Source organism: Hyperoodon ampullatus (genome assembly GCF_949752795.1).
Source record: "Hyperoodon ampullatus genome assembly, chromosome: 14".
Lineage (NCBI taxonomy): Eukaryota > Metazoa > Chordata > Mammalia > Artiodactyla > Ziphiidae > Hyperoodon > Hyperoodon ampullatus.
Genome location: NC_136927.1, coordinates 73159921 through 73184663, shown reverse-complemented (window position 1 = coordinate 73184663; position 24743 = coordinate 73159921). Strand labels below are relative to the sequence as shown.

Sequence of the window (24743 nt, the reverse complement as noted above, 5' to 3'; positions counted from 1 at the left end):
ATACAGATCTCAGGGCCCCAAGTCCAAGCTGCTGAATCACACTCCTTGACAGTGGAGCCTGGGAATTCCATTTTTAAAAGGCCCCCTGGGAGAAGACCAATCTAGACTGGGGCTCTCATTGTTGGAACAATCATGGACCCCTCTGAGAATTTTGGGAAAGCTTTGAGCCTGCTTTCCCCTGATAAATATACACATATGCACCCGAACACAAACAAACACTCACTTTTTTTTTAATTTTTAAAATTTCATTTACTTATTTTTTGGCTGCATCGGGTCTTAGTTGTGGCACGCGGATCTTCGTTGCAGCATACGGGACCTTTTGCTGCTGCATGTGAGCTCTGTAGTTTGCGGCATGTGGACTCTCTAGTTGAGGTGCTCGGGCTCGGTAGTTGTGGTGCGCGGGTTTAGTTGCCCTGAGGCATGTGGGATCTTAGTTCCCTGACCAGTGATCAGACCTGCGTCTCCCGCATAGGAAGGCAGATTCTCAACCACTGGGCCACCAGGGAAGCGCCCACAGGCACTCATTCTTACATGCACAGTCATACAGACACACTTCGTGTAACTGTAGCGGGTTCCTACATTCTCCTAAGCCCCATCCCTGGCAAGGAAACTTTGATCCAAAGTGACTTCTTCATTGTACAGATGACCAGGGCACTCAGAGAGGTTGTGGGGCTTGGCCTGGATCACACAGCACGTTAATAGGTCTGGAACCCAGGAGTCCCGACTCTCAGCCGGGGCTTGTACCACAGCACCCCATCGCTTCATTGTCTCAGCTGTCCTTGGCCAAGGAGGACAGGGTTATCACCATCCTTGTCAAGCACAAGAGGAGACTGGGGCTTGGAAAAGTTAAGTGCCCTGCTGTCCAGTATGATAGACCCTGGACGAATGTGGCTATTTAAATGTAAATGAATTAAAATTAAATATTATTTTCCTCTGTTGCATTCGTCATATTTCAAGTGCTCAGTAGCAGCATGTGTCCAGCACCAACTGTATCGGACTGTGCAGACGTCGACCATTTCCGTCATCATAGGAAGTTCCATTGGACAGTCCTGGCTGAGTGGCTTGTCCAAGGCCAGACACCCAGCCAGGCCACTGGGAGGTGGGGCTGGGGCTCAGCTGCCACCTTCTGCTCCCGTCCTGTTTCTGGCCCTGCCTCGCAGCTAGGGGCTCTGCCGCCTGAAAGCCTTTTCTCCCTCAGCCCGTCCTAAACTGGGCATCTCAGGTCTCTGAATGGTCTTGCCTTGGCAGATGCTGCCGGTCCACCCACCTCCTAGGGAGACTTTCCGGAGGGCGAGAAGAGAAGGAGGACAGGCGGGAGGGAGAGGGAGAGGAGGAGGACGAAGAAGAAGGGAACAAATGTTTTCTTTAACCTAAGAAACTTGGTAAGGCAGCAAAACTTGGAGGAGGATATTCTAGGCATCTGGGTAGCAGTGGGTCCCTGCTGAGTTTCAGGGGGTCAGGAGATCTGGGTACTAGTCCTGGCTTGGCCACTGACCCCCTGAATGGCCTTGGGCATGTCTGTATTCCTCTAAGCTTTAGGGAGGTGGATAAACGTCTCGTCTGTTGGCCTTGCAGACAGGTCAGAAGACCAGGTCACGGGGGCGGCAACATGGTGCAATGGACAACAGCAGGGGGTCAAACCCATATTCCCATTTTACAGAAGAGGAGCTGAAGGCTCGGAGAGACCACATGACCTGTCCTAGGGGAGCAGCATAGGAGGGTGTCGTGAAGAAGAAGTGAGATGATGCCTGCACATGACAGGTGCTTAGGAGGTGCCTCTTGTCATTTGCTGTCATGTGATTTAAGGGACCAGAGAGTATGCTGTATTACAGATGTGTTCAAAGCCAGGACTCTGGAGTCGGACAACCCTGGTTTTAGCCTCACTTCTGCTTCTTAAGAGCTGTGTAGCCTTACGGAAGTTACTTTACCTCTCTGGTCCCAGTTTCTTCATCTATAGAAAGGGGTCCATAATAATACAGACCACTAATAGAGTTGTTGTGAGGATTCAATGTGTTAATATATGTAAAACATTTAGAACAGTGGCTGGCACATAGCAAGCATTATTATTATTAGCTATTGTTATTGTTGTTTGTTGATTCAGCCACTGTAAGCTGAGTATTTTGCTCCTTGTGTCCAGTTGCATCCTAGTAGATAGAGTGAGCCACCTCCATTGTAATTGTGTCTAGAATGTGCTTAGCACAGGATAAGCACGGGATAAATGCTGGCTGTGATGATTATGGTTATTAAAAGGTTTGCGGTGGGTGTCTTGAGACAGTTGAGGAAGGATCAGGTGGTTTGGAGGGTGATTTGTCCAGGAGAGGGGAGAGTCTTGCCCTCGCAAGAGGGGCTGAGTCTTGGTGGAGCCCAACCAGGTGCTACCCCCTTCCTCCAACACCTGGGTGAGGAAGGGAAGTCGAAGGGACAGGTGGGGACATTGAGCTGTGGTCAGCCTCCTCTTTGTTCTGGAGGTATTTTGGGCACTGGCAGGACCCAGATGCCAGGCTCTGAAACAGGAAGGGGTGTAACCGTCCTCCCCCTGGGCTCCTGCCAGCCCAGCTGAGGCTTATACGGAGCCGGCATGTTTGAGGAGCCCCTGCCAGCCTGCAGCCCCTGGTGCTGCCGGGTGTGTTTATTCTTGCAAGTGGGCACAGGGGTTTTCACTTAGCACCTACAGTGGATTTTCATTTAGTACCTACAGTGTGCCAGACAATTGGGCCGGGCATCTTAGAGACCCTGCCTTCCACTGACCACGCAACTAGCAGTGTGGTGAGAGATGCAGAGGGCAGGCACAGAGAACTTTGGAAATTCTGCATGCAGCCAGATCTCAGGGCTGGGAAACAAGGGCTCCCCACAAGAGTTGGGCCATTCTGCCATTGACAGTGCTTGGGCTCCAGGCTACCCGATACCAGTTACAATGGCTTTAGCCCTTGCTATTCAAAGTGTGGTCCACAGCCCAGCAGCATCCCCCGGGAGCTTGTTAGAAATGCAGCATCTCTTGGGACTTCCCTGGCAGTCCAGTGGTTAAGAATCCACCCTTCCACTGCAGGGGGCACAGGTTTGATCCCTGGTCGGGGAACTAAGATTCTGCATGCCATGTGGCATGGCCAAAAAAAAGAATAAAAAGAAATGCATCATCTCAGGTTTCTTTTTTTTTCTATTTAGTAAGGTAGTATTTTTATTTATTTATTTTTAAACAAGTTTCAAAAGATTTTTTTTTTAATTGGGGTATAGTTGTTTTACAGTGTTGTGTTAGTTTCTACTATACAGCGAAGTGGAGTTCCCTGTGCTGTACAGCAGATTCTTACTAGTTACCTATTTTATACATATTAGTATATATATATATATCAATCCAATCTCCCAATTCATCCCCCACCCACTTTCCCCTCTTGGTGTCCATACGTTTGTTCCCTACATCTGTGTCTCTATTTCTGCCTTGCAAACCGGTTCATCTACTATTTTTCTTGATTCCACATATATGCCTTAATATACAATATTTATTTTTCTCTTTCTGTCTTACTTCACTCTGTATGACAGTCTCTAGGTCCATCCATGTCGCTACAAATGACCCAATTTTGTTCCTTTTTATGGCTGAGTAATATTGCATTGTATACATGTACCACATCTTCATTATCCATTTGTCTTTCGATGGGCATTTAGGTTGCTTCCATGACCTTGCTATTGTAAATAGTGCTGCAGTGAACATTGGGGTAAATGTGTCTTTTTGAATTACGGTTTTCTCTGGGTATATGCCCAGTAGTGGGATTGCTGGGTCACATGGTAATTCTGTTTTTAGTTTTTTAAGGAACCTCCATACTGTTCTCCATAGTGGTTGTATCAGTTTACATTCCCACCAACAGTGCGAGAGGGTTCCCTTTTCTCCACACCCTCTCCAGCATTTGTTGTTTGTAGATTTTCTGATGATGCCCATTCTGACTGGTGTGAGGTGATACCTCATTGTAGTTTTGATTTGCATTTCTCTAATAATGAGTGATGTTGAGCATCTTTTCATGTGCCTCTTGGCCATCTGTATGTCTTCTTTGGAGAAATGTTTATTTAGGTCTTCTGCCCATTTTTTGATTGGGTTGTTTGTTTTTTTGATATTGAGCTGCATGAGCTGTTTATATATTTTGGAGATTGATCCTTTGTCCGTTGATTCGTTTGCAAATGTTTTCTCCCATTCTGAGGGTTGTCTTTTTGTCTTGTTTGTAGTTTCCTTTGCTGTGCAAAGGCTTTTAAGTTTCATTAGGCCCCATTTGTTTATTTTTGTTTTTATTTCCATTACTCTAGGAGGTGGGTCATAAAAGATCTTGCTGTGATTTATGTCAAAGAGTGTTTTTCCTATGTTTTCCTCTAAGAGTTTTATAGTGTCCAGTCTTACATTTAGGTCTCTAATCCATTTTGAGTTTATTTTTGTGTATGGTGTTAGGGAGTGTTCTAATTTCATTCTTTTACATGTAGCTGTCCAGTTTTCCCACCATCACTTATTGAAGAGACTGTCTTTTCTCCATTGTATATCCATGCCTCCTTTGTCCTAAATTAGTTGACCACAGGTGCGTGGGTTTACCTCTGGGCTTTCTATCCTGTTCCATTGATCTATATTTCTGTTTTTGTGCCAGTACCATATAGTCTTGATTATTGTAGCTTTGTAGTATAGTCTGAGGTCAGGGAGTCTGATTCCTCCAACTGTTTTTTTTTTTTTTTCAAGATTGCTTTGGCTTCATCTCAGGCTTCTAACAAGATCCCCAGATGGTTTGTGGGTTAAGGTTGAGAAGCTCTGGCTTAACGGTAGTAATGTTCTAGAGCTAACACTATACAGAGTACTTGCTACGACGTGCGGGCATTGTGGTAAGTGTTTTCACACGTATTGACTCATTTAATTCTCCCAGTAACCTGATAACCCTGGAACTGTTAATATCCTCATGTTACAGGTGAGGAAATGAAAGCCAAAAGAGGTTAATTAATTTGCCCAAGGTCACACAGCCAGTAAGTGACTTCAATTTGGGGGATTCAAATCTAGCATTTGGAGTCTGCCCTTACCCATTCTACTCAACTCTTTCCCTCCTTTAATGGCTGCGTCTGTCAAGATTTCTGGAGGTGGATGCTTCCAGGATGGTTTGGTGGCTCAATGAGTCTGTCTTTTCCCTCCGCAGGCCTCAGTGTGGTGGACCAATCCTGATTTATCCCCTGGGACTGGGGAAGGGTTTTCTCTTCAGCGCCCCTTTCTGCCTGATTGAAAATTTGGTTCTGTATGTTAAGGGTGGAAGGGAACAGTTATGGGTTGGGCAACCATCCAAGCTCCCACTCCCACCCCGGCCCCAAGCAGGCCCGTCTCCCCTAGATAAAGGGCAAGGATTCAAGCCCCCTGAGAAAGGACCATGAGAACAGTACCTCCCCAGACCCCTCATCAATCCTGAGATACTCCCAGGTGACCATCTGCTTCAGTTTGGGTTCCCCAGAACCAGACCCAAGACATGGATTTGAGTGCAAGCAGTTTACTTGGAAGGTGATTCTGGAAAACCATGGTGGAGGGGCCCATAAGAGAGATAGGGCAGGGGAGGCATCCAGTAACGTGTGTTGAGAAGCCAGCTGCCACTGTGGGCATCCGGAGCTTAATCGTGATGGGGACTCTAGGAGTCAGTGTGGAACAGGTGCCTGAGAGTCATTTCCTGGGAGGCCAGGGAGCTGGAGTATTTATACTCCCACTCTCATCGGTTACTGGTTGATGGATGTTCACGTTTAACTCTCCTGCCCTTCCTGTGGCAGCGAGGGCTCTGGAGACCAGAGAAATTTCTTAGGGGCCAGAGAAACATAGCCAGAGGAATGAGGGTGCCAACAGTTAGAAGTCACTGAGCACTGACATGGTGAGGGTCAGGGCATGTAGGGGACAGCAGCAGCGCCTGCTGTGCTTTCTGAGTGCACAGCGCCACCATCTCCCAGCTGCCCGAACCAGACGCCTCTCCCAGACACCTCCTGCTCTCTCGCACTCCGTATCCAGTCCATGCTTGGGCTCTACCATTTCACTCCTAACTGTCTTTGACTCCATCCACTCCCCTCCCCTCCCCTTCCCGAGCCGTGAGGCCACTCATCACTCTTGCCTGGATACCTGCAAGTCTCCTTTTTGGTCTAAACTGCACAGTCTGTCACTCAGCACCTATTTCCTCTGGATTCTGCCAGCTTCCCCCCGTCCGCAGCTGTGTGCCCCCTGCTCCACCACTGAACCTCTTACACTTCCCTCCGTCTCACCTCCAGATCTTTGCACACATTGCTCCCTCTACCTGGCACTCCCTTTCCTACCCCAGCTCCCTCTTTGCCCTCTCACTCATTCTTCCTCCAGATCTCAGCTAAGAACATAAGCTATATCTCATGTGCCAACTTCAGCTAATTGATAGTGGCTCCCTGGAGTGCTGTGTTGAGAAGGATTCTGAAGTGCGGTCCGGGCCTGGCGGGAGTGTTGAGGTTGATTGGCAATGTCTGTCCTGGGAGTGGGCAGGGGAAGTGGAACGGCACAGGTCTGCCATTCCTCTGGCTGCATCAGCAGCTTCCACAGCCTGTTCTTCCCCCACCACAGCACCCAGCAGTCTGCCTTACTTCTCACATGTGTGTCTTGTCTGTCCTACTAGACACTGAGTTTGGTGCCTGCTCAGCACAGGGCCTGGCCCACAGGAGATGCCCCACAAATCTGGATGAGTGATAGGTGGAGACTACGTGCAGAAGTACATGCACACACTTGCCTCTCCTTCCCGCCCCTCCCCAGCCTCCTTCATCACAGACCCAGGGTCTCAGCATCCTCCGCATAAACCCGAAGCTCTCCAGGCTGGCTGCTGGTGCCCCTCCTCCTCCTTCCCTCTCTGCCCCTTGTTGTCCTGTGGTGTCTGGGTCATCAGCATCCTGCTCCCCGGGTGTCTGGGTCACGGTGCCCACAGCTTTGGAGAGCAGAGTGTGAGCCGATGGCAGGGCCACTGCACCCGGCCTCAGGGTGGCTTCCTGTCAGGGCTGTTTCAGTCATCACTGAAGGCCCAGGAGGATGGGTGGGTGGTCAGAACCCCTTTCCCCTTTCCCACCTCTGCTACTTAGCAGTCATCGTGCCTGAAGGACAAGCAGGAGAGATGTGGTCATGGGCTAGGAGATGGGGATTTGTTTGCTTCTGTTTTAAAAGCACCAGTATTTGTTGAGCACTTGACTGCACCAAATTCTGTTCTAAGGCGTTCATCTCATTTAATACTTACAGCAGCACCCAGGGTGGCCCTACCACTGTTCATTCCTATTTCACCGAAAAGGAAACCCAGGCTCTGAGTGGTGAAGACTGTGTCTCTACATCCAGTGAGTGGGGGAAATCAGGATTCAAATCCAGGCCTGCCTGACCCCAAAGCGTGGACTGCAAATCCCTGTGCTCTGCCCTGGGCAAGGCTAAGGTCCCCTCGGGACACAGAGACAGTGTAGCAGAGAGGTAGAGTAGATGAACCCCGGAACCAGACTCCCAGGTTCAAATCCCAGGTCTGCCGCTTACCAGCAGCATCATCTTGGTCGGGTTACTTAACTTTTCTGTGCCTTGGTTTCCCCTTCTGGAAAGTGGGTATTAATAATACGTACCTAGCTTGCACAGCATTGTTAAATGAGGTTTAAATGAGTTAATATGGATAACTTAGTACTATCAGTGCTTGGCTCATGGCAAGGTTTTTTTATTTTTTTGCGGTACGCGGGCCTCTCACTGTTGTGGCCTCTCCCATTGCGGAGCACAGGCTCCGGACGCGCAGGCTCAGCGGCCATGGCCCACGGGCCCAGCCGCTCCGCGGCATGTGGGATCTTCCCGGACCGGGGCACGAACCCGTGTCCCCTGCATCGGCAGGCGGACTCTCAACCACTGCGCCACCAGGGAAGCCCTCATGGCAAGCTTTTGATCAATAAAAAATAAATCAAATCCCTGGCTTCACGCCTAGGAGCTACGCTCTCGTGGCCCGGGGTGGGGGGAGGGGTAGGTTTGGGAATGTCTTGAATACTTGAGAAGCTGGAGTCAGGACTGTGTGATGCTGTGTATCCTGGCATACGGTCAATTCTGCTGCAGTGCTTGTTTTGAAAACGCAAATTTGTTCCAACACGATTGAAGTATTGTGGAATAATCTGAGCATAATATAAATTTCGCCTTTGCTCAGGTGTGATTTCATCCACGTGAAACACGAGGTGAACTCGGGAAACTGCACCCATGTAGGAATGCACAAAACATACTCCTCGCTTCCTCCTCCCCGCCCCCCACACACCTGGTGTTACAGCTTCCCACCCATCCGTTTCAGACAGCCCTCCGTCACCACACTGCAGTAACTCACACTGCAGACCTGCTGACACTCATTTCCAAAAGCAAGCGTCAGGCTGTCTTCAAGGTAAAGCACCATATTTATTGTAGTATCTATGCGTTTCTTAACCATTTTACAGGTAAAGACGGTGCTACCATTTTTATTATGTCCCTGTCCTTTTTTTTTTTTGATACACTTTTTGGGTGTTGTGCCCCTAGCCATATTTTCCCCTGTGTTCAGCTCTGTGTTTGACTGCAGGACTTTGCACTGCACTGTGGATTTTAGGAATGTATGTTTTGCGTTACAGCAGAACCGACTGTATTGCAGGCTCAGCGAGTCTGTGGGAGGGTGGATGGATGGACGATGGACATGTAGGGGCGGGTGGTGAATGGATGGACAGAGAGCCCGTGAACCTTTCAGAACCACATAACCCATACTCACCACGAGGGCTGGGCCGCCTTTTAATTTCTGATGAGTTGAGACAGGCGATCCATCTGGAGAAGAGAGTAGAAGTCAAACCCCCGAATAACCCAATTATTTCTTTAACCATTGAGAACACGGGAAAACCAGAGGCCAAACTGAGCTCAAAGGTTAATAATAAAAGACAAATGGGTTTCAGCTCCACAAACAACACTAACAGGATTTGAAAGGCAGGAAATCTCATTTCACCAATAACACAAAATAAAAGGCCAGCAGAACAGAGGTTTTAATCCTGTTTCAGGTCTCTGCCTCCGCCTGGTGGCATGTGTCCCTTGGAAGAATCAGCTGCTGTGGCCACCCTGCTCCCCACCCCGCCCCAGATGACCTGGGCTCTTTGTCTCAGGCATCCAGATGCTGCACTTCCTAATAGGTCTGGAATTGGAAGTGCCATGAAAACACCACAGAGAGGGAGAAGAGACTCCCGGGCCAGGCAGCAGGAACCCGCTGGCCACGGCATCTCAGTCCTTTACTCATTCAGCAGATGCTGTGTGCTACGCCCTTTGCCAAGCACCTTGCCTGCGTCATCCTGTTGACTCTCCCCAACAGCTCAGCCAGGTGACTATAATTTATTTCCATTTTATACATGCAGCTCAGAGAGATTACCAAACTTACCTCAGGTTGCACAGCCCTGGAACCCAAGGTCTGTATTATGCCGAGTTCAGTCTCAACCAGTATATTTTCCCAGTTTGGGGCCAGCCCAAGGGTTTGGCAGTAAACACCTATTGAGTTCCTACTGAATAAGGCATGGTCTAAGTAGCAACAAGTTTGTGGCATTTACTAATTCAGCACACTCTTCCTACCCCTTTGGGAATGGATCCTATAAGCAGAGATTTTCAAAACATTTAAAACTGGTACAGCACAGGCATCCACCAGTGGAAGGGCTGCACTCTGTCTCTAGGGTAGGTGTGGGCTCGTTTGCAGGTAAGAAAATTCAAGTGCAGAGCCACCAGCAGCTGACCAGAGGTCACACAGCAGGCACTTGACCAGCGAGGAGTAGGATCACCTCTGACTTTGTATCCTCTGCCTTCCGTCCTTCTCCAGGGGAGTCCCCGAGGTGGAGCGGGGTCTCTGATGCAGTTGGTCCCCTGGCCAGCAGGGACCTACCTCCATTTTATTCTTCCTCCCTCCAGCCCCATAGAGGATGGGACGACCCGTGCAGGGTTTCTGGGGAGTCAGCCTGGTTCCTTGGCAGCCAGCGAGGCACCCTGGGATGGGGAAATCAGGCCGCCACCCAGATATTATAAACAATCACCGCTGGTCACCAGGCCTGCCAGTTCCCCATTGTCTGCTCAGAATCCCACCAGGAACTGAGGGGCAGACAATGACGATGTTGGAGGAACCTTTCAGTTTCAGGCTGCAGAAGGTCTTGCTCTGCCTTGGGGGGCTGGGCCCCTTCAGTGCCTTAGATCCCACGAGGTACCGCCATTTCTTGAGCTTTTAGAGCCCAGACCCTCCTAAGAGAATGGATTCTGGACCCTCAGGAGGCTGGGGTGGAAAACAAACGGGTGTGGAGGAAAGGCCAGGTCACCAGCTGTGAGCGAGTCTAGGTCTTAGCTTTCGTGCTGTTAATTCAGGTTCTTTGGGTTTGCAAGCATAGCGGGTATCCATTTCTGTCCCCGGGTAATTAAGTTATTTTTTCCGTACTTTCTCTATAACACCGTTGCATAATTGTAGAGATAATAGGTTCGGAAGCTTGACTGCCTGGGTTCCAATACTACTCTGCCGTATCTTAGTTTGGCCCTCTCTCAGGTGCAGTGGGAACATGTGCCCCTCTTCAGGGCGTGGAGGGACACACAGAGCCTCAGAGATGCTCCAGAGTCATTTGACAAGACACTAGACAACATTTCTGCAAAGCATCGCGCCATTTTCTCACCTCCACCCAATAAGAAGCATGGGCACGAGTCCCCTCTGCTTTCAGAGTCCCCAAACCTCTGTGGAGTTTCCCATCATCCCTTAGCACTGCCGGCCCAGCCTGGGGACCCAGACCTTCCTCAGTTCTCTTCCCTCCCTGCCTGACTCCCTCTGCTCTCCCAGGCTGGGGCTTTGGGGTTGGTTTGTTTACTCAGGGGCAGGACAGCCAGGTTTTGCACCTCTCCTTCCAGGACCGCTGCTGCTTAGATTTGCAGCTCAAAAGCTAAGAATCTGACTGTCTTGTTCTCTGCATCCTACAGGGTCGTCCCTTCTCTGAGGCAGTAGACCTAGGATACCATGGCTCCTGCCTGAATGGGGAAAGGGTGGCAGCAGGTAGTAGGAAGTCATGAAACTGAAAAAGTACTCAGGCTAAACTCTCAAATTATTATCCTTTCATTGACTCTGCCAATAACTTAAGTCAAAACAGAATTTGTTGGAATGATTCTGGGACATCTCACGTGCTTGAGGAAAGAACTGGGTGGACAGGACTGGGTGGCTAGTAGTTTGGGGCTCTTTTCGAGGACAGGCCATTCACACGGCTCAGTTCTCATGACTGTTGGTCTCCGGGCTTCTCTTTTATTTCCCAGAGAGAGTCTTTGCTTGACTGAGCTTGGGTCAGCTGTCTGACCCTGGGTCCATCAGCTCTGGCCAGGGGACAGGGTCACTGCATTCATTAGTCAAACCAGTTGCTGTAACTAGCCTCTTCAATCAGTGACTTATGGCTTAATGACAGTGACTTAATACAGACGTTTGTATTTTGCTCATGCAGACTTCAGTGCAGGTGTTTCTGGTCATTGCACCCAGCCAGGCTCCTTTATGCTCGTCTTTTTTTTTTTTTTTTTAATCCAATACGTGTTTATAATTCCTTTACTGTCAGATATTTAGGTTGTTTCCATTTTTACTATTATAAGTCATCCGTGGCTAAATACAGTCCTTTTCTCCTCAATGTCCAAAAGCTTAAAACAGTTGATTTCCCTCTTTCCTTCCTGGATCTCTGTCCTTTCCTGTCTTCTGGGACATTGTGTACACCTGCAACATAGACCTTCTCCAAGGTCCTGAACTAGCCTCTCTTGCCCCTGCCTGGTCTCAGTCACCCTCCTGGGCGAGAGAGAAGTACTTACTCTCTCCTGCTCCTCACTAGGCTCCTTTACTCTTGTGGTTTCACCATCCTGAGGACCTCAGGACCCTCTGCTGGTGACTCTGGTCAGAACAGAGAGAAGATAGTATGTGGGAGGTGACCTTCCTTCCTCTCCCCTTGTTGCTGGACCCTGTGTATCCTTTGGCCCCCAGTTCAAATTCTCCTCTCCTGGTCTATTCTGGGCCCCTGCAGCCAGCAGTGATTCCTCTCTTCTCATGACCTCTGGGCTCCCACAACCCGAGGTGGGCGGGTGGAGGACTGGTTGTGCCTCATAAGAAGACAGTAGTCTGTTTTAGTTGTTTCTTTGGGGGGCAATATGTTTGCTCAGCAGAATGGTAAGTTGTTTGTGCACGTAGTCTTGTTTCTTCCCCCAGCTTGCTTGGAATTTTATACATAAAGGTCACATAGTCTTGGGTGACATGAATTGGGCCGTGGCCTCGTATAGTAGCAGACACTGCCATGCTATAGCCCTCGGACAGGTGTCTTTCTCACTCCTGGCCTCAGTCTTCCAATCTATGAAATAGGGAGTCTGCTGGCTTGGAGGACACCTTCCTGTAACTGTTTGCAGAGCCAGCAGGTATATCCTTTGCCAACTGTGAGGTTTTGTGAATTAGCAAGGAGGTGTAAAGGCAGGCAGCTGCGGTTCAAGCACCAAGGATCATGTCTAGGGTGTGAAGAGCTGGGTACAGGCAGAGAAGACCATGAGTGAATTGTTCTCTCTGAAGAACTGGGGCAAAGGTAGACTAACAGAGTGGTTTGGAAGCAGAAGGGGGCACCCTCGGAGTGGAACCAGAGACCCCAGAGGCCGAGAGCCCAGCAGGTTCCCTGAGAAGGGAGCTGGGGGCAGGGTGGCAGCTGCTCTCAGGCTGGGGAGCAAAGTGTACAATGCCCTTGAGGCCCAAGGCAGGCTCCCCTTCCTGTTCAAAAAGCCCCTGGCTGCTGCTGTGAAACCCAGCTCACAGTACATGCTTATGGAGATGCATGAGGGAAGGGATGTGGGAACAGATGTATATGTATGACTGATTCACTTTGTTATAAAGCAGAAACTAATAAAAAAAAAAAGTCAAAAAAAAAAAAAAAAAGTTAGCTGTTACTCTTGGAACATGCCCAGGTGGAAAGTCACCTGAGGTTGGCCTTAGAAGTGTTGTGTCCAAGTGCTGAGTCTGCCCTGTGAGTTCTGGCTTTAGGTTGGCCTGAACCTGCTTCCTCATCTGAATAATGCTGATAAAGTCAAAACAAAACAAAACAAAACCGACCTCCTTTGTTTGTGTCAAGGTTCCTATGAGAATGCTTTGCTCCTACAGGTAATAGGGGCACATCAGGCATGGTACTTAGTGCGTGATCTCATTAAATACACCAGACCTAGGAGATGGGAAAGAAAAAACTAAAATTGGTTTCAGCAAAATAATAATAATTGTTGTTGTTGACTTACGTAACAACAACAACAACAACAAAGTATCTCTTGCTTCAGGCAGAGTTTGATCCAGGAGGTCACGCAGTGCCACCTGTGTGATGTCTTCCTTCATGGGCTCCAGACGGCAGCAAGAGAGCTGCCAGAGGCTCCAGTTTTCTGTCTCAGGTTCAAATCTGATGGGAAGAGAGAGCTTCTCACTTCCTACAGTTCGAAGATATCTTCCCCGGCAGATTCTTGTGAGCTGCATTGGGCCACACGCCCAACTCTGAGCCAGTCACTGGCTAAGGAAGGAGCGGCTTGATTGGCTAGGCTGAGCCTACGCCAGCCTCTGGAACCAGGTCTGCTCTACACCATGGGAATCAATGCCCTGGGGGAAGGGGCTCCCCAAAGGAGATTTGAGGTCTTGTTCCCAAAGGAAGGCGAGTGGACATTGGGCAGCTCTATGGCAAGAGCAAGTGCGAACCTTGCAGGCTGAGCCACTGGCACGTGCATCTCAAACTGTCCAGTGCAAACACGTCTTCTGGGGCTTGTGTTAAAAGCCAGTTGCTGATTCAGCAGCTGGGGAGTGGAGTGGGCCTCAGTTCCCTTTCTAATTAGCTCCCGGGTGATGCTGCTGGTGTCTGGACCACACTTTGAGTATCGCAGCTCTCACCCATAGAGCCAGGCATTGACAAACATCATCTCCCGTGAGTCCTACAGCCACCCCGAGAGGCGGGTGTCACCATACCCATTTCATGGAGCGGGAACCTGAGGCTCGGCGAGGAGAGGTAGGACAGGGAACGGTACAGGACACAGAAACTAAGCCCTGGAATTTTGGAGTCCGAGCTGAGATTTTAGGGCCATTAAAGTAGAAAGGAGGCAGAGATAGGAGAGCAGTCTGCCTGAGGCTGGGTGATGGATGTGGACAGAATCGCTGTGGAATGAGGGCCATTCTGGAGCTGATTGCCTGAGTCATCGGAGTCCTCAGTCGGCCCCTGGGAACGTCTGCTTTTGTCTCATTCTTTCTTCCTGCAGCCTTAACTATGGGGGAGTTTGCCTGGCATCAGACGCCCAGTTCAGTGACTTCCTGGGCAGCATGGGACCAGCACAGTTTGTGGGCCGCCAGACCCTGGCCACCACGCCGATGGGTGAGTGTCCCAAGACCTGTTGCAAATGTTGGGGGGTGGTCCCCACCAGAAGCCCCGTGTCCCTGCCTCCTTCCCCTCTGCCTTGACTCCATCTGCTGAGCACCCAGCCTGGAGCCCAGCTCACACCTGCCAGGCTCTCCGCAGAGCCCGGGCGCTTGGTGTGGGAGTTGTTCTGGTCTTGTTTGGGGCTGGGAGCAGGGGGAAGGGATCTCATCCCTCAGCGGAGAGGAGGAGCTGAGTCCCTGATGGAGCTCCTAAGCCACTTCCCAGTCTCAGCTCTTGTGGCCTGCTGCAGGGGATGTGGAGATCGGCTTGCAGGAGCGGAACGGTCAGCTCGAAGTGGACATCATCCAGGCTCGGGGACTGACGGCCAAGCCAGGCTCCAAGACACTGCCAGGTGTGGAGGCTGCCCTCCCGTCTGCAAGGTGGTGGGGTGGAGGCCGGGGGGATGTCCTGAGTGCTGTCTGGGTCTAGAAGAGAGAAAATTGGGTCCAGCTCTGGGGGATCCCTCAGTCCCAAAGCGAGTGACCCTTGTGTAACTGGTGATTGAGGATTTTTTCTGGAGACCCAGTTGAAATTGTCCGTTGACCTTGTCAGCTTTCCCGACTGGACTGAGCTCCTGTGGGCCAGGGACTGTCTTTCCTGTTTATGATTCTACCCTAGCGCCTGGTAGGGCTCATGGAATACCGTGGGTGCTCAGCAAACATCTGAGTGAATGGATCAACCATGAATATATAAGCCCGGGAAGGGTGAGCAAGCCAGGGACGGAGAGAGGGAAAGGGTGAGCAAAGGAAGGGGGAGGCAGGCAGGACCACCCAAGGGGGCCGAGTAGGCCCCAGCTAACCCTGGCTGCACCCCACCACCTACCCCCACCCGCCCCTGTTGCCTCTTCTGCAGACCCCCTGGGGGGACTCTGATCCCCAGCAGCGGGTCCCTCTGCTGCGCCCTTCGCCCACCATTTGGGGCTCAGGCTAGAACTCATCCTGCTGGCCTCTGTCCCCAGCGGCCTACATCAAAGCCTACCTGCTAGAGAACGGCATCTGCATTGCCAAGAAGAAGACCAAAGTCGCTCGCAAGTCGCTGGACCCGCTGTATAACCAGGTGCTGCTGTTTCCCGAGAGTCCCCAGGGCAAAGTCCTGCAGGTGAGGGGCTCGGGGGTGGGGCGGGGTGCAGTATCAGAGGGAGAAGGAGGCACTTCTTGGGGGTGGGGGGCTCCCTGCAGGGCCTCACCTGGAGGAAGTAGAGCACAGTGGTTAATCTGAGCGCCACAACTTGCTGTGCGACTTTGAACAAGTTCCTTTCTGAGCCTCAGCTGCTTCATCTGTAAAATGCGGATACTAATAGTGCCCACTGATAATGGTACTGTGAGAGTGGAATGTGTGCTTTGTGCGAGAAGAGTATTTGCAAGGTTGGCTCTACAAGTGGCTGCTGTTATCATCATCATCATCATCATCATCACCATCACCACCACCACCACCACCACCAACAACAACAACAACAACAACAACCTCTGGAGGCCAGGGGCTTGGCATGGAGCACAATGGCAATAGACTGAGAGCCTTTGGAGGATCCAGAGAGGTCTTTGGCTCCGTGGCTTTTAGGAGGATCCTGGAGCTAGAAATAGCTGCCCATCATGGGGTCGGCAAGGCCTGGGTTGGATGCCTGCAGGAGCCATATGCCTGCTTTCTCAGAGCTGCTATTTGGACACCTCTAGCTTATACCTCAATTTCTTGCTCCTAACCTGGGCAGGCAGAGCAAATAAGGGTAGGGCCAAGGTGTTACAAGTCGCCAAGACAGTGGGACTTTTGCCACACTGGGAAGCCTAGGTCCTGTCTAGGGCATAGTCTTTGAACTTGTGGGTTGCGACCCATCAGTGAGTTGTGAAATCAATTTAGTGGGTCTCAACAAGTATTTTTTTTTTAGTGGAATGGAATAGGAAATAGGAAAGAAATAGGAGGTAGGACTAGGAAAGGTAAGTCTTAGTAAGATAAGTCTTATTTGGTGGAGCACTTGCTTCAATTATGAATCCCATGTGTTTACTGGGTGATGATATAAATGTCTGTCTTGCTGTATACACTGGTCAAAAAAGTTTGGAAAAACCCTTCTGGTCTAAAGACATTCAGAGACAACTTAAAACAACCAGAAGACCATCTGGGGCCCACATCTGGTCCACTGGACAGAGGTTTGTGCATTTTGGCCTGAGCATCTTTGGAGAAGCTCCAGAGCACATCCCTATCTGGGATGCGGAGGGAGTGAGGAAACAGAAATCTGACATGGGGTCCTTGCTACTGAGCCTTCTGACTAATGTCAGGGCAGGACAGACCCACTGCAATTGAGGAATGCCAGTTGTATTAGTCTGCTAAGGCTGTCATAACAAAGTACCATAGACTGGGGGGCTTAAACAACAGAAATGTATTTCTTACAGCTCTGGAGGCCAGAAGTCCGAGATCAAGGTGTCACAGGTTATGTTTCCTGAGGCCTCCTTGGGCTGCAGACGGCCACCTTCTTGCTGTGTGCTCACATGGTCTTTTTTCTACATACAGACATTCCTGGTGTCTAGCTGTGTGTCCTAATCTCCTGTTCTTATAACAACACCAGTTAAAACCACAACCACCCTAACGGCCTCATTTTAATGTAATCACCTTCTTAAAGGACCAGTCTCCAAATACAGTCACATTATGGGGTTAGGGCTTCAACATGAATTTGAGGGAACACAGTTCAGCCCATAACACCAGTGAAAACAGACCCATCCACACAGCAGACATGAGCTTCTGATCAGCTGCCTAAGGGGTGTTGAAGACTTATTAGTTGAGTGACCTCGGGCAAATGATTTAACCTCCCTGAGCCCCAGTTTAAACAGCTGTGAAATTGGAATCCTTTTTTGTAGGGTTGTTGGGAAGGTTGAATCTAAGGCTGGTTTAGCCTTAGAACGGTTCCTGACATGCAGTAACCAATAGCAGTGGCCCATGTTGTTTGCATATTACCCTGCATGCTTGAAGAACGTCTTACAGCTTACAGCGAGCTTTCACATCCATTATCTCCTGTGATCCTCACTTGCCAGGTAAGCTGAGTGCGGGTGATTCCATTTACAAACAAGAACTCTGAGACTCTGTGAGGCTAAACAAACAACTTTGCCCAAAACCACCCAGCCAGCACTGGGATTAGAACCTGCACATGTCTGACCCTAAAGCATGTGCATTAAGACAACAGGCTCTATGCGTGATAAGCCAGCCCACCTTTGGAGAGGGTCAGAGTTAGAACCTGAGGTGCCGGAGAGCAAATGAGGGTCCTGTAGCCACAGACCATCCATCTGGCCACCCTAAGAGAGGAGGTTGACCAAGAAATGAGGAAGGCACTGCAGAAAAGAATCTGTTGGAAAAAAGGAAGGAGACTACCATGTACACTATACACGTAGCAGCCACTTTTTTTTAAATTGAAGTAGAGTTGACTTACAATATTGTGTTAATTTCAAGTGTATAGCAAAGTGATTCAGTTATTTTTTTCAGATTATATTCTACTATAGGTTATGATATGATATTGAGTATTCTTGTTGCTTATCTATTTTATATATAGTAGTTTGTATCTGTTAATCCCACACTCCTAATTTATCCCTCCCTCCCTCCATCTCCCCTTTGGTAACCATAAATTTGTTTTCTGTGTCTGTGAGTCCATTTCTGTTTTGTAGATAAGTTCATTTGTGTCATATTTTAGATTCCCCATATAAGTGATATCATAGTATTCATCTTTGATTCACTTCACTAAGTATAATATTCTCTAGGTCCATCCATGTTGCTGCAAATGGCAATATTTCATTCTTTTTTATGGCTGAGTAACATTCCATTGTGTGTGTGTGTGTGTGTGTGTGTGTGTGTGTGTGTGTGTGTGTACACCACATCTTCTTTAGCCAATTGTCTGTTGATCGGCACTTGGGTTGTTTCCATGTCTTGACCATCGTAAATAGAGCTTCTATGAACATTGGGGGTGCATGTGTCTTTTCAGATTAGAGTTTTCATCTTTTCTGGATATATACACCCAAGAGTGGGATTGCTAGATCGTATGGTAGCTCTATTTTTAGTTTTTTAAGGAACCTCCGTACTGTTCTCCATAGTGGCTGCACCAATTTACATTCCCACCAACAGTGTAGGAGGGTTCCCTTTTCTCCACACCCTCTCTCGCATTTATTATTATTTATATATATATATAAAATTTATTTTTTAAATTATTTTTGGCTGCATTGGGTCTTCGTTGCTGCGCGCGGGCTTCTCTCTGGTTGCGGCGAGTGGGGGCTACTCTTCGTTGCGGTGCACGGGCTCCTCATTGCGGTGGCTTCTCTTGTTGCAGAGCACGGGCTCTAGGCGCGCAGGCTTCAGTAGTTGTGGCTCACAGGCTCTAGAGCACAGGCTCAGTAGTTGTGGCTCATGGGCTTAGTTGCTCCGCGGCATGTGGGATCTTCCCGGACCAGGGCTCAAACCCGTGTCCCCTGCATTGGCAGTCGGATTCTTAACCACTGCGCCACCAGGGAAGCCCGCATTTATTATTTGTAGACTTTTTGATGATAGCCATTCTGACCAGTGTAAGGTAATAGCTCATTGTAGTTTTGAATTTTTCCAATAATTAGGGATGAGCATATTTTCATGTGCCTATTGGCCATCTGTATGTCTTCTTTGTTTTTTTTTTTGTTTTTTGTTTTTTTTTTGCGGTACGCGGGCCTCTCACTGTTGTGGCCTCTCCTGTTGCGGAGCACAGGCTCCGGAAGCGCAGGCTCAGCGGCCATGGCTCACGGGCCCAGCCACTCCGCAGCATGTGGGATCTTCCCGGACTGGGGCACGAACCCGCGTCCCCTGCATCAGCAGGCGGACTCTCAACCACTGCGCCACCAGGGAAGCCCCTGTATGTCTTCTTTGGAAAAAAAAAATAGTCTATTTGGGTCTTCTGCCCATTTTTTGATTGGGTTGTTTTTTTCAATATTGAGTTGTATGAGCTGTTTATGTATTTTGGATATTAACCCCTTCTCAGTCATGTCATTTGCAAGTATTTTCTAGATTTTTGTAGATTGCCTTTTTGGTTTTTTTTGATGGTTTCCTTTGCTGTACAAAAGCTTTTATGTTTGATTAGGTCCCATTTGTTTATTTTTGCTTTTATTTCTCTTGCCTTGAGAGACTGATCTAAGAAAATATCGCTACAATTTATGTCAGAGAATGTTTTACCTAAGTTCTTTTCTAGGAGTTTTGTGGTGTCATGTCTTACATTTAGGTCTTTAAACCATTTTGAGTTTATTTTTGTTTGTGGTGTGAGAGAGTGTTCTAATTTCATTGATTTACATGGAGCTGTCCTACTAGCCACTTTTTAAAACTTTGTTTCCAAGGATCTGGAAGCAGAGGGCCTTTTGGGGGCTGAGGTGGCAGGTAGGACACTCATAATATAGGGTCAGCCCTCAAGGCTTGGGCTCAGAGATGGGGCGTGTGGAGGATGGAAAGAAATGGCAGGACCAGAGGCAGGAAGCCAGTCATCCAGGGACCAATAATGGTGGCACTGGAGCCAGGAGAATGTGGTGGGACTCTAGCCATTTTAGGCAGTAGAATTCCCTGGACTCGGAGACGAATGGGGCGTGGGGTGACCCCAGGTTCTGGTTCTGGGCCCGTGAGCAGCACTGGCAGGATTTGAACCACTGTGTCTCTTGCCCCGCAGGTGATCGTGTGGGGGAACTACGGGCGGATGGAGCGGAAGCAGTTCATGGGTGTGGCCCGCGTACTGCTGGAGGAGCTGGACTTGACCACCCTGGCCGTGGGCTGGTACAAGCTCTTCCCCACCTCCTCCATGGTGGACCCAGCTACGGGCCCCCTGCTCCGGCAGGCATCCCAGCTGTCCCTTGAGAGCACCGTGGGGCCCTGCGGCGAGCGATCTTAGTGCCAGGGAGGGGGAGGGGCTCCCCAAGATGGTCTGGAGACCGCCCAGCCCCGACCTGGGACCCCAGGCCCAGGGGCATATTGAACAGAGGAGGATGGGGTTCTCCCCCCCCAACAGCGGGGAAGCAGAACGGGGAGACCTGCCCCCTCAGGGCCCCTCCTCACCCCTTCTTTGCCTCCTAACCCCTGAGACCTTCCCTCTCCCGGTGGGATTGGCTGCACTTTTGACTTGGCTGGTTCTTGACCTGGTGGATGTGGCTGCAATCCGGAGAAAGGAGAGACCGAGGTGGCAGAGCAAACCATCCTCCTGCCCCAGACACTGTCCGACCGCTCCCCCTTTTTGCCTCCTTGGAAGCTCGCTGCCCGGAGCCAAGTCCAGAACCCAGCGGCCATCTCCATGGTGCCAATTACCAGCAAGTGTCTTTCCTGCGGCACCGGGTTCAGGCAGCTACTCCTGCCCCAAAGCCTATGGGGCAGCTTTGCAAGGATCCGGAGCCAGCTCCGGGGGGCCCCAAGCCCCCGACTTGAAGAGGAGCTCAGGCCTCCCTCCACCTGCCCGTGGAAGGAGCTTTGCCGCAGCCTGTTTGAGTCCATCTGTCCGTCCCCTGCCTGCCCCTCTTATGGTGGCTCTAGGACTTGGGGTCCTTCAGGGACCAGTGGATAGGAGGGGTGCCCTGGGCCTGGCACAGACCCCCAGGGTACCTGCCTGCCTCTGTGGGATTGCAACAACCTAGCTTGAAAACCGTTAGTGGGCTGGACAGAGCTCTTGTCGCCTGTGTTTTAGCAGAGGAGCTGTGAGACCCCGATTTTTGAGAACCCTAGCTCCAGAGAGCTCACCGTCTCTGAATTTTGGGGATGTGGGATTGGAGAGGGAGTCTGAGGAAAGCTGGGCTTGGGACTGGTGGTGCCCAGGCGAGGGTTTCCCAAGTAGGAGAATCCCTCCTTGCTGGATGAGGTCCAAGGTTATCTTGTCTGGCCCTCTGCCTCCAGGCTAAGGGTCTGGGGAGGCAACAGAGCTCCCCAATTTTAGTCTTTTTAAACAAACCATCCTGTACTAAGGGCAGAACCCACTGCCCCGGCCTCAGTGACCTTGGCTCAAGGAGAGAAAGAGTGAGGAGAGGCATGAGTGTGAGAATTGGGAGATTCCTTCTCGAGCAGGCCTGGGGCCCTCCCCGGGGCCTTCACAAGCCCTTTTGCATGCTGGGGAGGACGCAGGCTGGCCCCCCTCTCTAGAAGCACATTTCTGCCACCTTCGCCCAGCCGCCCACTCCCCATACCCCCCTCATTACCCAGTCCTGCTGTGTAGGGCATAGTCCTGGTTAGCCGGGTAGGATTAGTGTTCCAGGCCCTGTGCCTGGTCTTAGCTCACATAGAGTCCTTACAGAGTCCCCAGACGGGGCGAGAGGAGATGGAGTGCATTCCAGGAGACAGCCTTTCCCTCCTCGATGGCCTGGCCTGGGCCTGGATCTGGAGCCTTGTTCACACGGGAGGCTGCCCTCCCCCACCCCGCCCCCCTCCCCTCTTCTCCCTCCTCCTCCCCTCCCCCTTCACCCCCTCCTTCCTCCCCCTTCACCCCCTCCTTCCTCCCCCTCCCCATGTAGGGTTGTAGCCAGAGCTGCCCATGATACTCAGATGTTCTGATTTATTACCCTTGGTACTGATTTTATTTAGGAAGCACTCCTGAGGCTGTGAGCCTTGGCAGAGGGGGCCTGGGCTCCACCAGAGGAGGTGGTTTTCCACTGGGGATGCCCGGCTGTGTTGAGTTCCACCTTGTTCCCAGTCCCCCTCTAGGCTATTGACCAGGTGATTCCTTCCACCTGGAGCCCCCCCTCCCCTCAGCCTGTTTGAGCCCTGGGCACCCTTTAAAGTTCTGGAGGAGGTATAGTGCCCCCATGCTCTGGGAAGGGGAGATGGAGGTGCCCCTTTGATCCAGGAGGCCTTCAGACCTTCCTAGGATTGTCGTGGCTGGAATCCCAAGGCTGGGGCAGGAGGCAGCGGGGCTCTGGAGGCCCAGAATCAGCGCCTCCCCCGTGTGTTTTTTTAAAAACAGTGTGATTTTTCTGCCGTTCGTTTATTACTCACCATTCGTAATATTTTGAGCCAGGAGAGCGCCTTCTCTCTCCAGCTGTCACTGCTCTGGTAGTTCAGGGGTAGCTTTTCAAAGACAGGGCGGAGCCTGGCTGTTTCAACCAGAGAGGGGGGTGTGTGTGGTCTGTGCACCCCAGCGTGAGCCTGCCCTCCGGTGTCTGCACAGCCTTTATAAAGAGAGCATGCTCCAAAGCAATAACATCCAGAGGGTGGTCACCGAGGGCCCCCCTCAATGACTTTCTTGTTTGTTCTGTGAATTCTCAGCTCACCTCCTGGAGGGGTGGGCTGGGGTGAGGGCTGGAGCCCTCTTTCTTTGTATCATCGTTGTGAGCACATGGCCACCTTCCAAGGGGCCCCGACCATTTGGCGTGGGAACCACCGTCTGTCCTCACCAAGGGATGGGGGTTTGGGGAGGGGTGACTATTCTCATCATTAGCTTTGGGGAACCTTCAAGCCTGCTCCTGTTTGATCCTTTGCCAGCTCAAACTCCCCCATTTGGAGAAGAGCAGAGAGGGTGGAGTTGGGGGGATTAGGAGTCGGGGGGCTGAGGTCTCTAGGAGACAATTCTTTTTTCAATCCCTGGGCCAAAGGTCACATGCAGGGGTACGGTGGGAGGGAGTCATCTCCACTTTCCTTCTCCAGAATCTGCCTGTCGCACTAAAGCGAAAGGGGCTTTGGGACCATTGGTGAAATCATTTCCATTTTACAAAGAGATCACAGGCCTCTGGGGTCACCTGTGAGTTTATGGCACCCCCAGCCTGGGCCTCCTCCTCCCATCAAAGGCTGAGCTGGAGCCAGGACAGGACCAGCTGGGGCCACCATTTCCCACAATATTTCCTCCACCCTTCTCTCTGTGTCCTTCTCCCAGGGGCCTTGGAAAGATGGGCAGTGCCAACTGTAGCCCGTCTGAGAGGGGAGGAAACTGAGGCTCAGAATCAGTAAGTGACTTGCCCAAGATGAGACCCCTCAGCAAGTGAGCCACAACGAGGGCTCCACTGTCCCTCCTTTATGGGACAGACGACCGTCGCTCCAGGGCACATCTGCCATGATAAATATTTTGACCTTTAAGCCCTGGGCCACCCAGCCCTGCTTGGTTCCATCTTGATGGGCCAATAACTTTTCTGGCCACGGGTTCGGAGGAAAGGGTTGCCATAGAGACCTCGCTCTCCTGGGGTTCTGGCCTAACTGAGGCTGTGCAGGATTTGGTCCAGGCCTTGATGTCTAAGTGGGGACTCCCGCCAAGGGGCCACAACCCCTCCGAGACCAACCTGAGGGAGGCAAGACACTGGTTCCTCCCTGGGGCTGTGCGGGAGTGAGCTGGCTGTGGTACTCCTCATCTTAAGGAAATCCTCACCAGACCTGCAGATATAATAACAGCTGATCTTCCTGTAGTGCTTTTCAAACTTTTTTTGTTTTCAAAGTGCTTTTACCTTGCGTGTAACCTCACAAGAGCCCCTGGGCAGTCGGTGGGCACCTGTGTTATCAGCCCCATTTTACAGAAGAGGAAGCTGAGGCCCTGGGGGAGGGGGAGGCACCTGCTAAGGTCCCACTGTGAGCTGGTGGCTGAGCCTGGATGAGAACTCAGTTCTCCAACAGTTCAGAGCTCTTTCTTCAACGCGGGGTGAAGCAGAGAGTTGAGGTCATGCACTTCACAAGCTGATCTGCCATCCGGCTCCTTATATCAGGAGCTCATGGGCACACCTCAGTGTTCAGAGGCACCTCTGAACCCTTCTGCCCTTGGAGCACGGCTGTTGCGTCAGGCAAGGCCACCTGCATTTATTTATTGAGCAGCAGCCCTGTGCCAGGCCCAGGGGACTGGGGTGCCCCACCTCCATCCCCCGTTGCCCTGTAATGACTCCTTCGGGCTCGTGGAGGCCCTGTGTCTGTATAGCAGCATCTCCGAGTGGACGGGAAATGTTCATGTCCATGAGCTCACCTGACTCACAAACCCTGACTGGGAGGCACTGACTGTGCCCGTTTGACGCATAGCTTTTGTGAGGGCAAAGCGGAGACTTGAACACGGGGCCTCAGGCATCACCTCTGGAGCCCATTCACTCTACCACTGCCTCCTGAGGGGTGGCAGGAAGGCAGGACCCCTGGTCCTCAGGCCCACTCTCCACTCACTCACCTTTCCCCCACTTCCCTCTTTGGCAGCAGGAGCCCCTCAGGCTTTTGGGGGAGGGAGGGTTTCCTGGGCCCCTGGGTTGGAGCGGGTCACGTTGCATTGTGTTCATGACCATGTAGCTCATGTTGAAAATTAAAAGTTTTTGGCTTTTCTAACGTGGCTTGCTCTGCTGTGTGTTGACGCACTTCTCTCTGGGACACTAAAGGCCCTTAGTTTTAAGGATCTGAGTGCTCCTGGATGTCAGCTTTGTTAACGTCTCCTTATG

The 24743-nt window shown here is 50.9% G+C and overlaps 1 protein-coding gene across 2 annotated transcripts in view; it reads left to right on the top strand.

Moving 5' to 3' along the window:
• Positions 1 to 20266, top strand: part of RIMS4 (regulating synaptic membrane exocytosis 4) — a gene marked incomplete at both ends in the record, with an annotated part of 62332 nt that extends 42066 nt beyond the window's left edge. For both annotated transcript variants that reach the window (XM_079720189.1, XM_079720188.1), the window contains 4 exons: positions 14246 to 14358; positions 14654 to 14755; positions 15362 to 15501; positions 20048 to 20266. In XM_079720189.1, coding sequence (XP_079576315.1) covers positions 14246 to 14358; positions 14654 to 14755; positions 15362 to 15501; positions 20048 to 20266 — 574 coding nt within the window. The remainder of the gene's footprint in view (positions 1 to 14245; positions 14359 to 14653; positions 14756 to 15361; positions 15502 to 20047) is intronic.
• Between the last annotated feature and the right edge of the window lie 4477 nt (positions 20267 to 24743).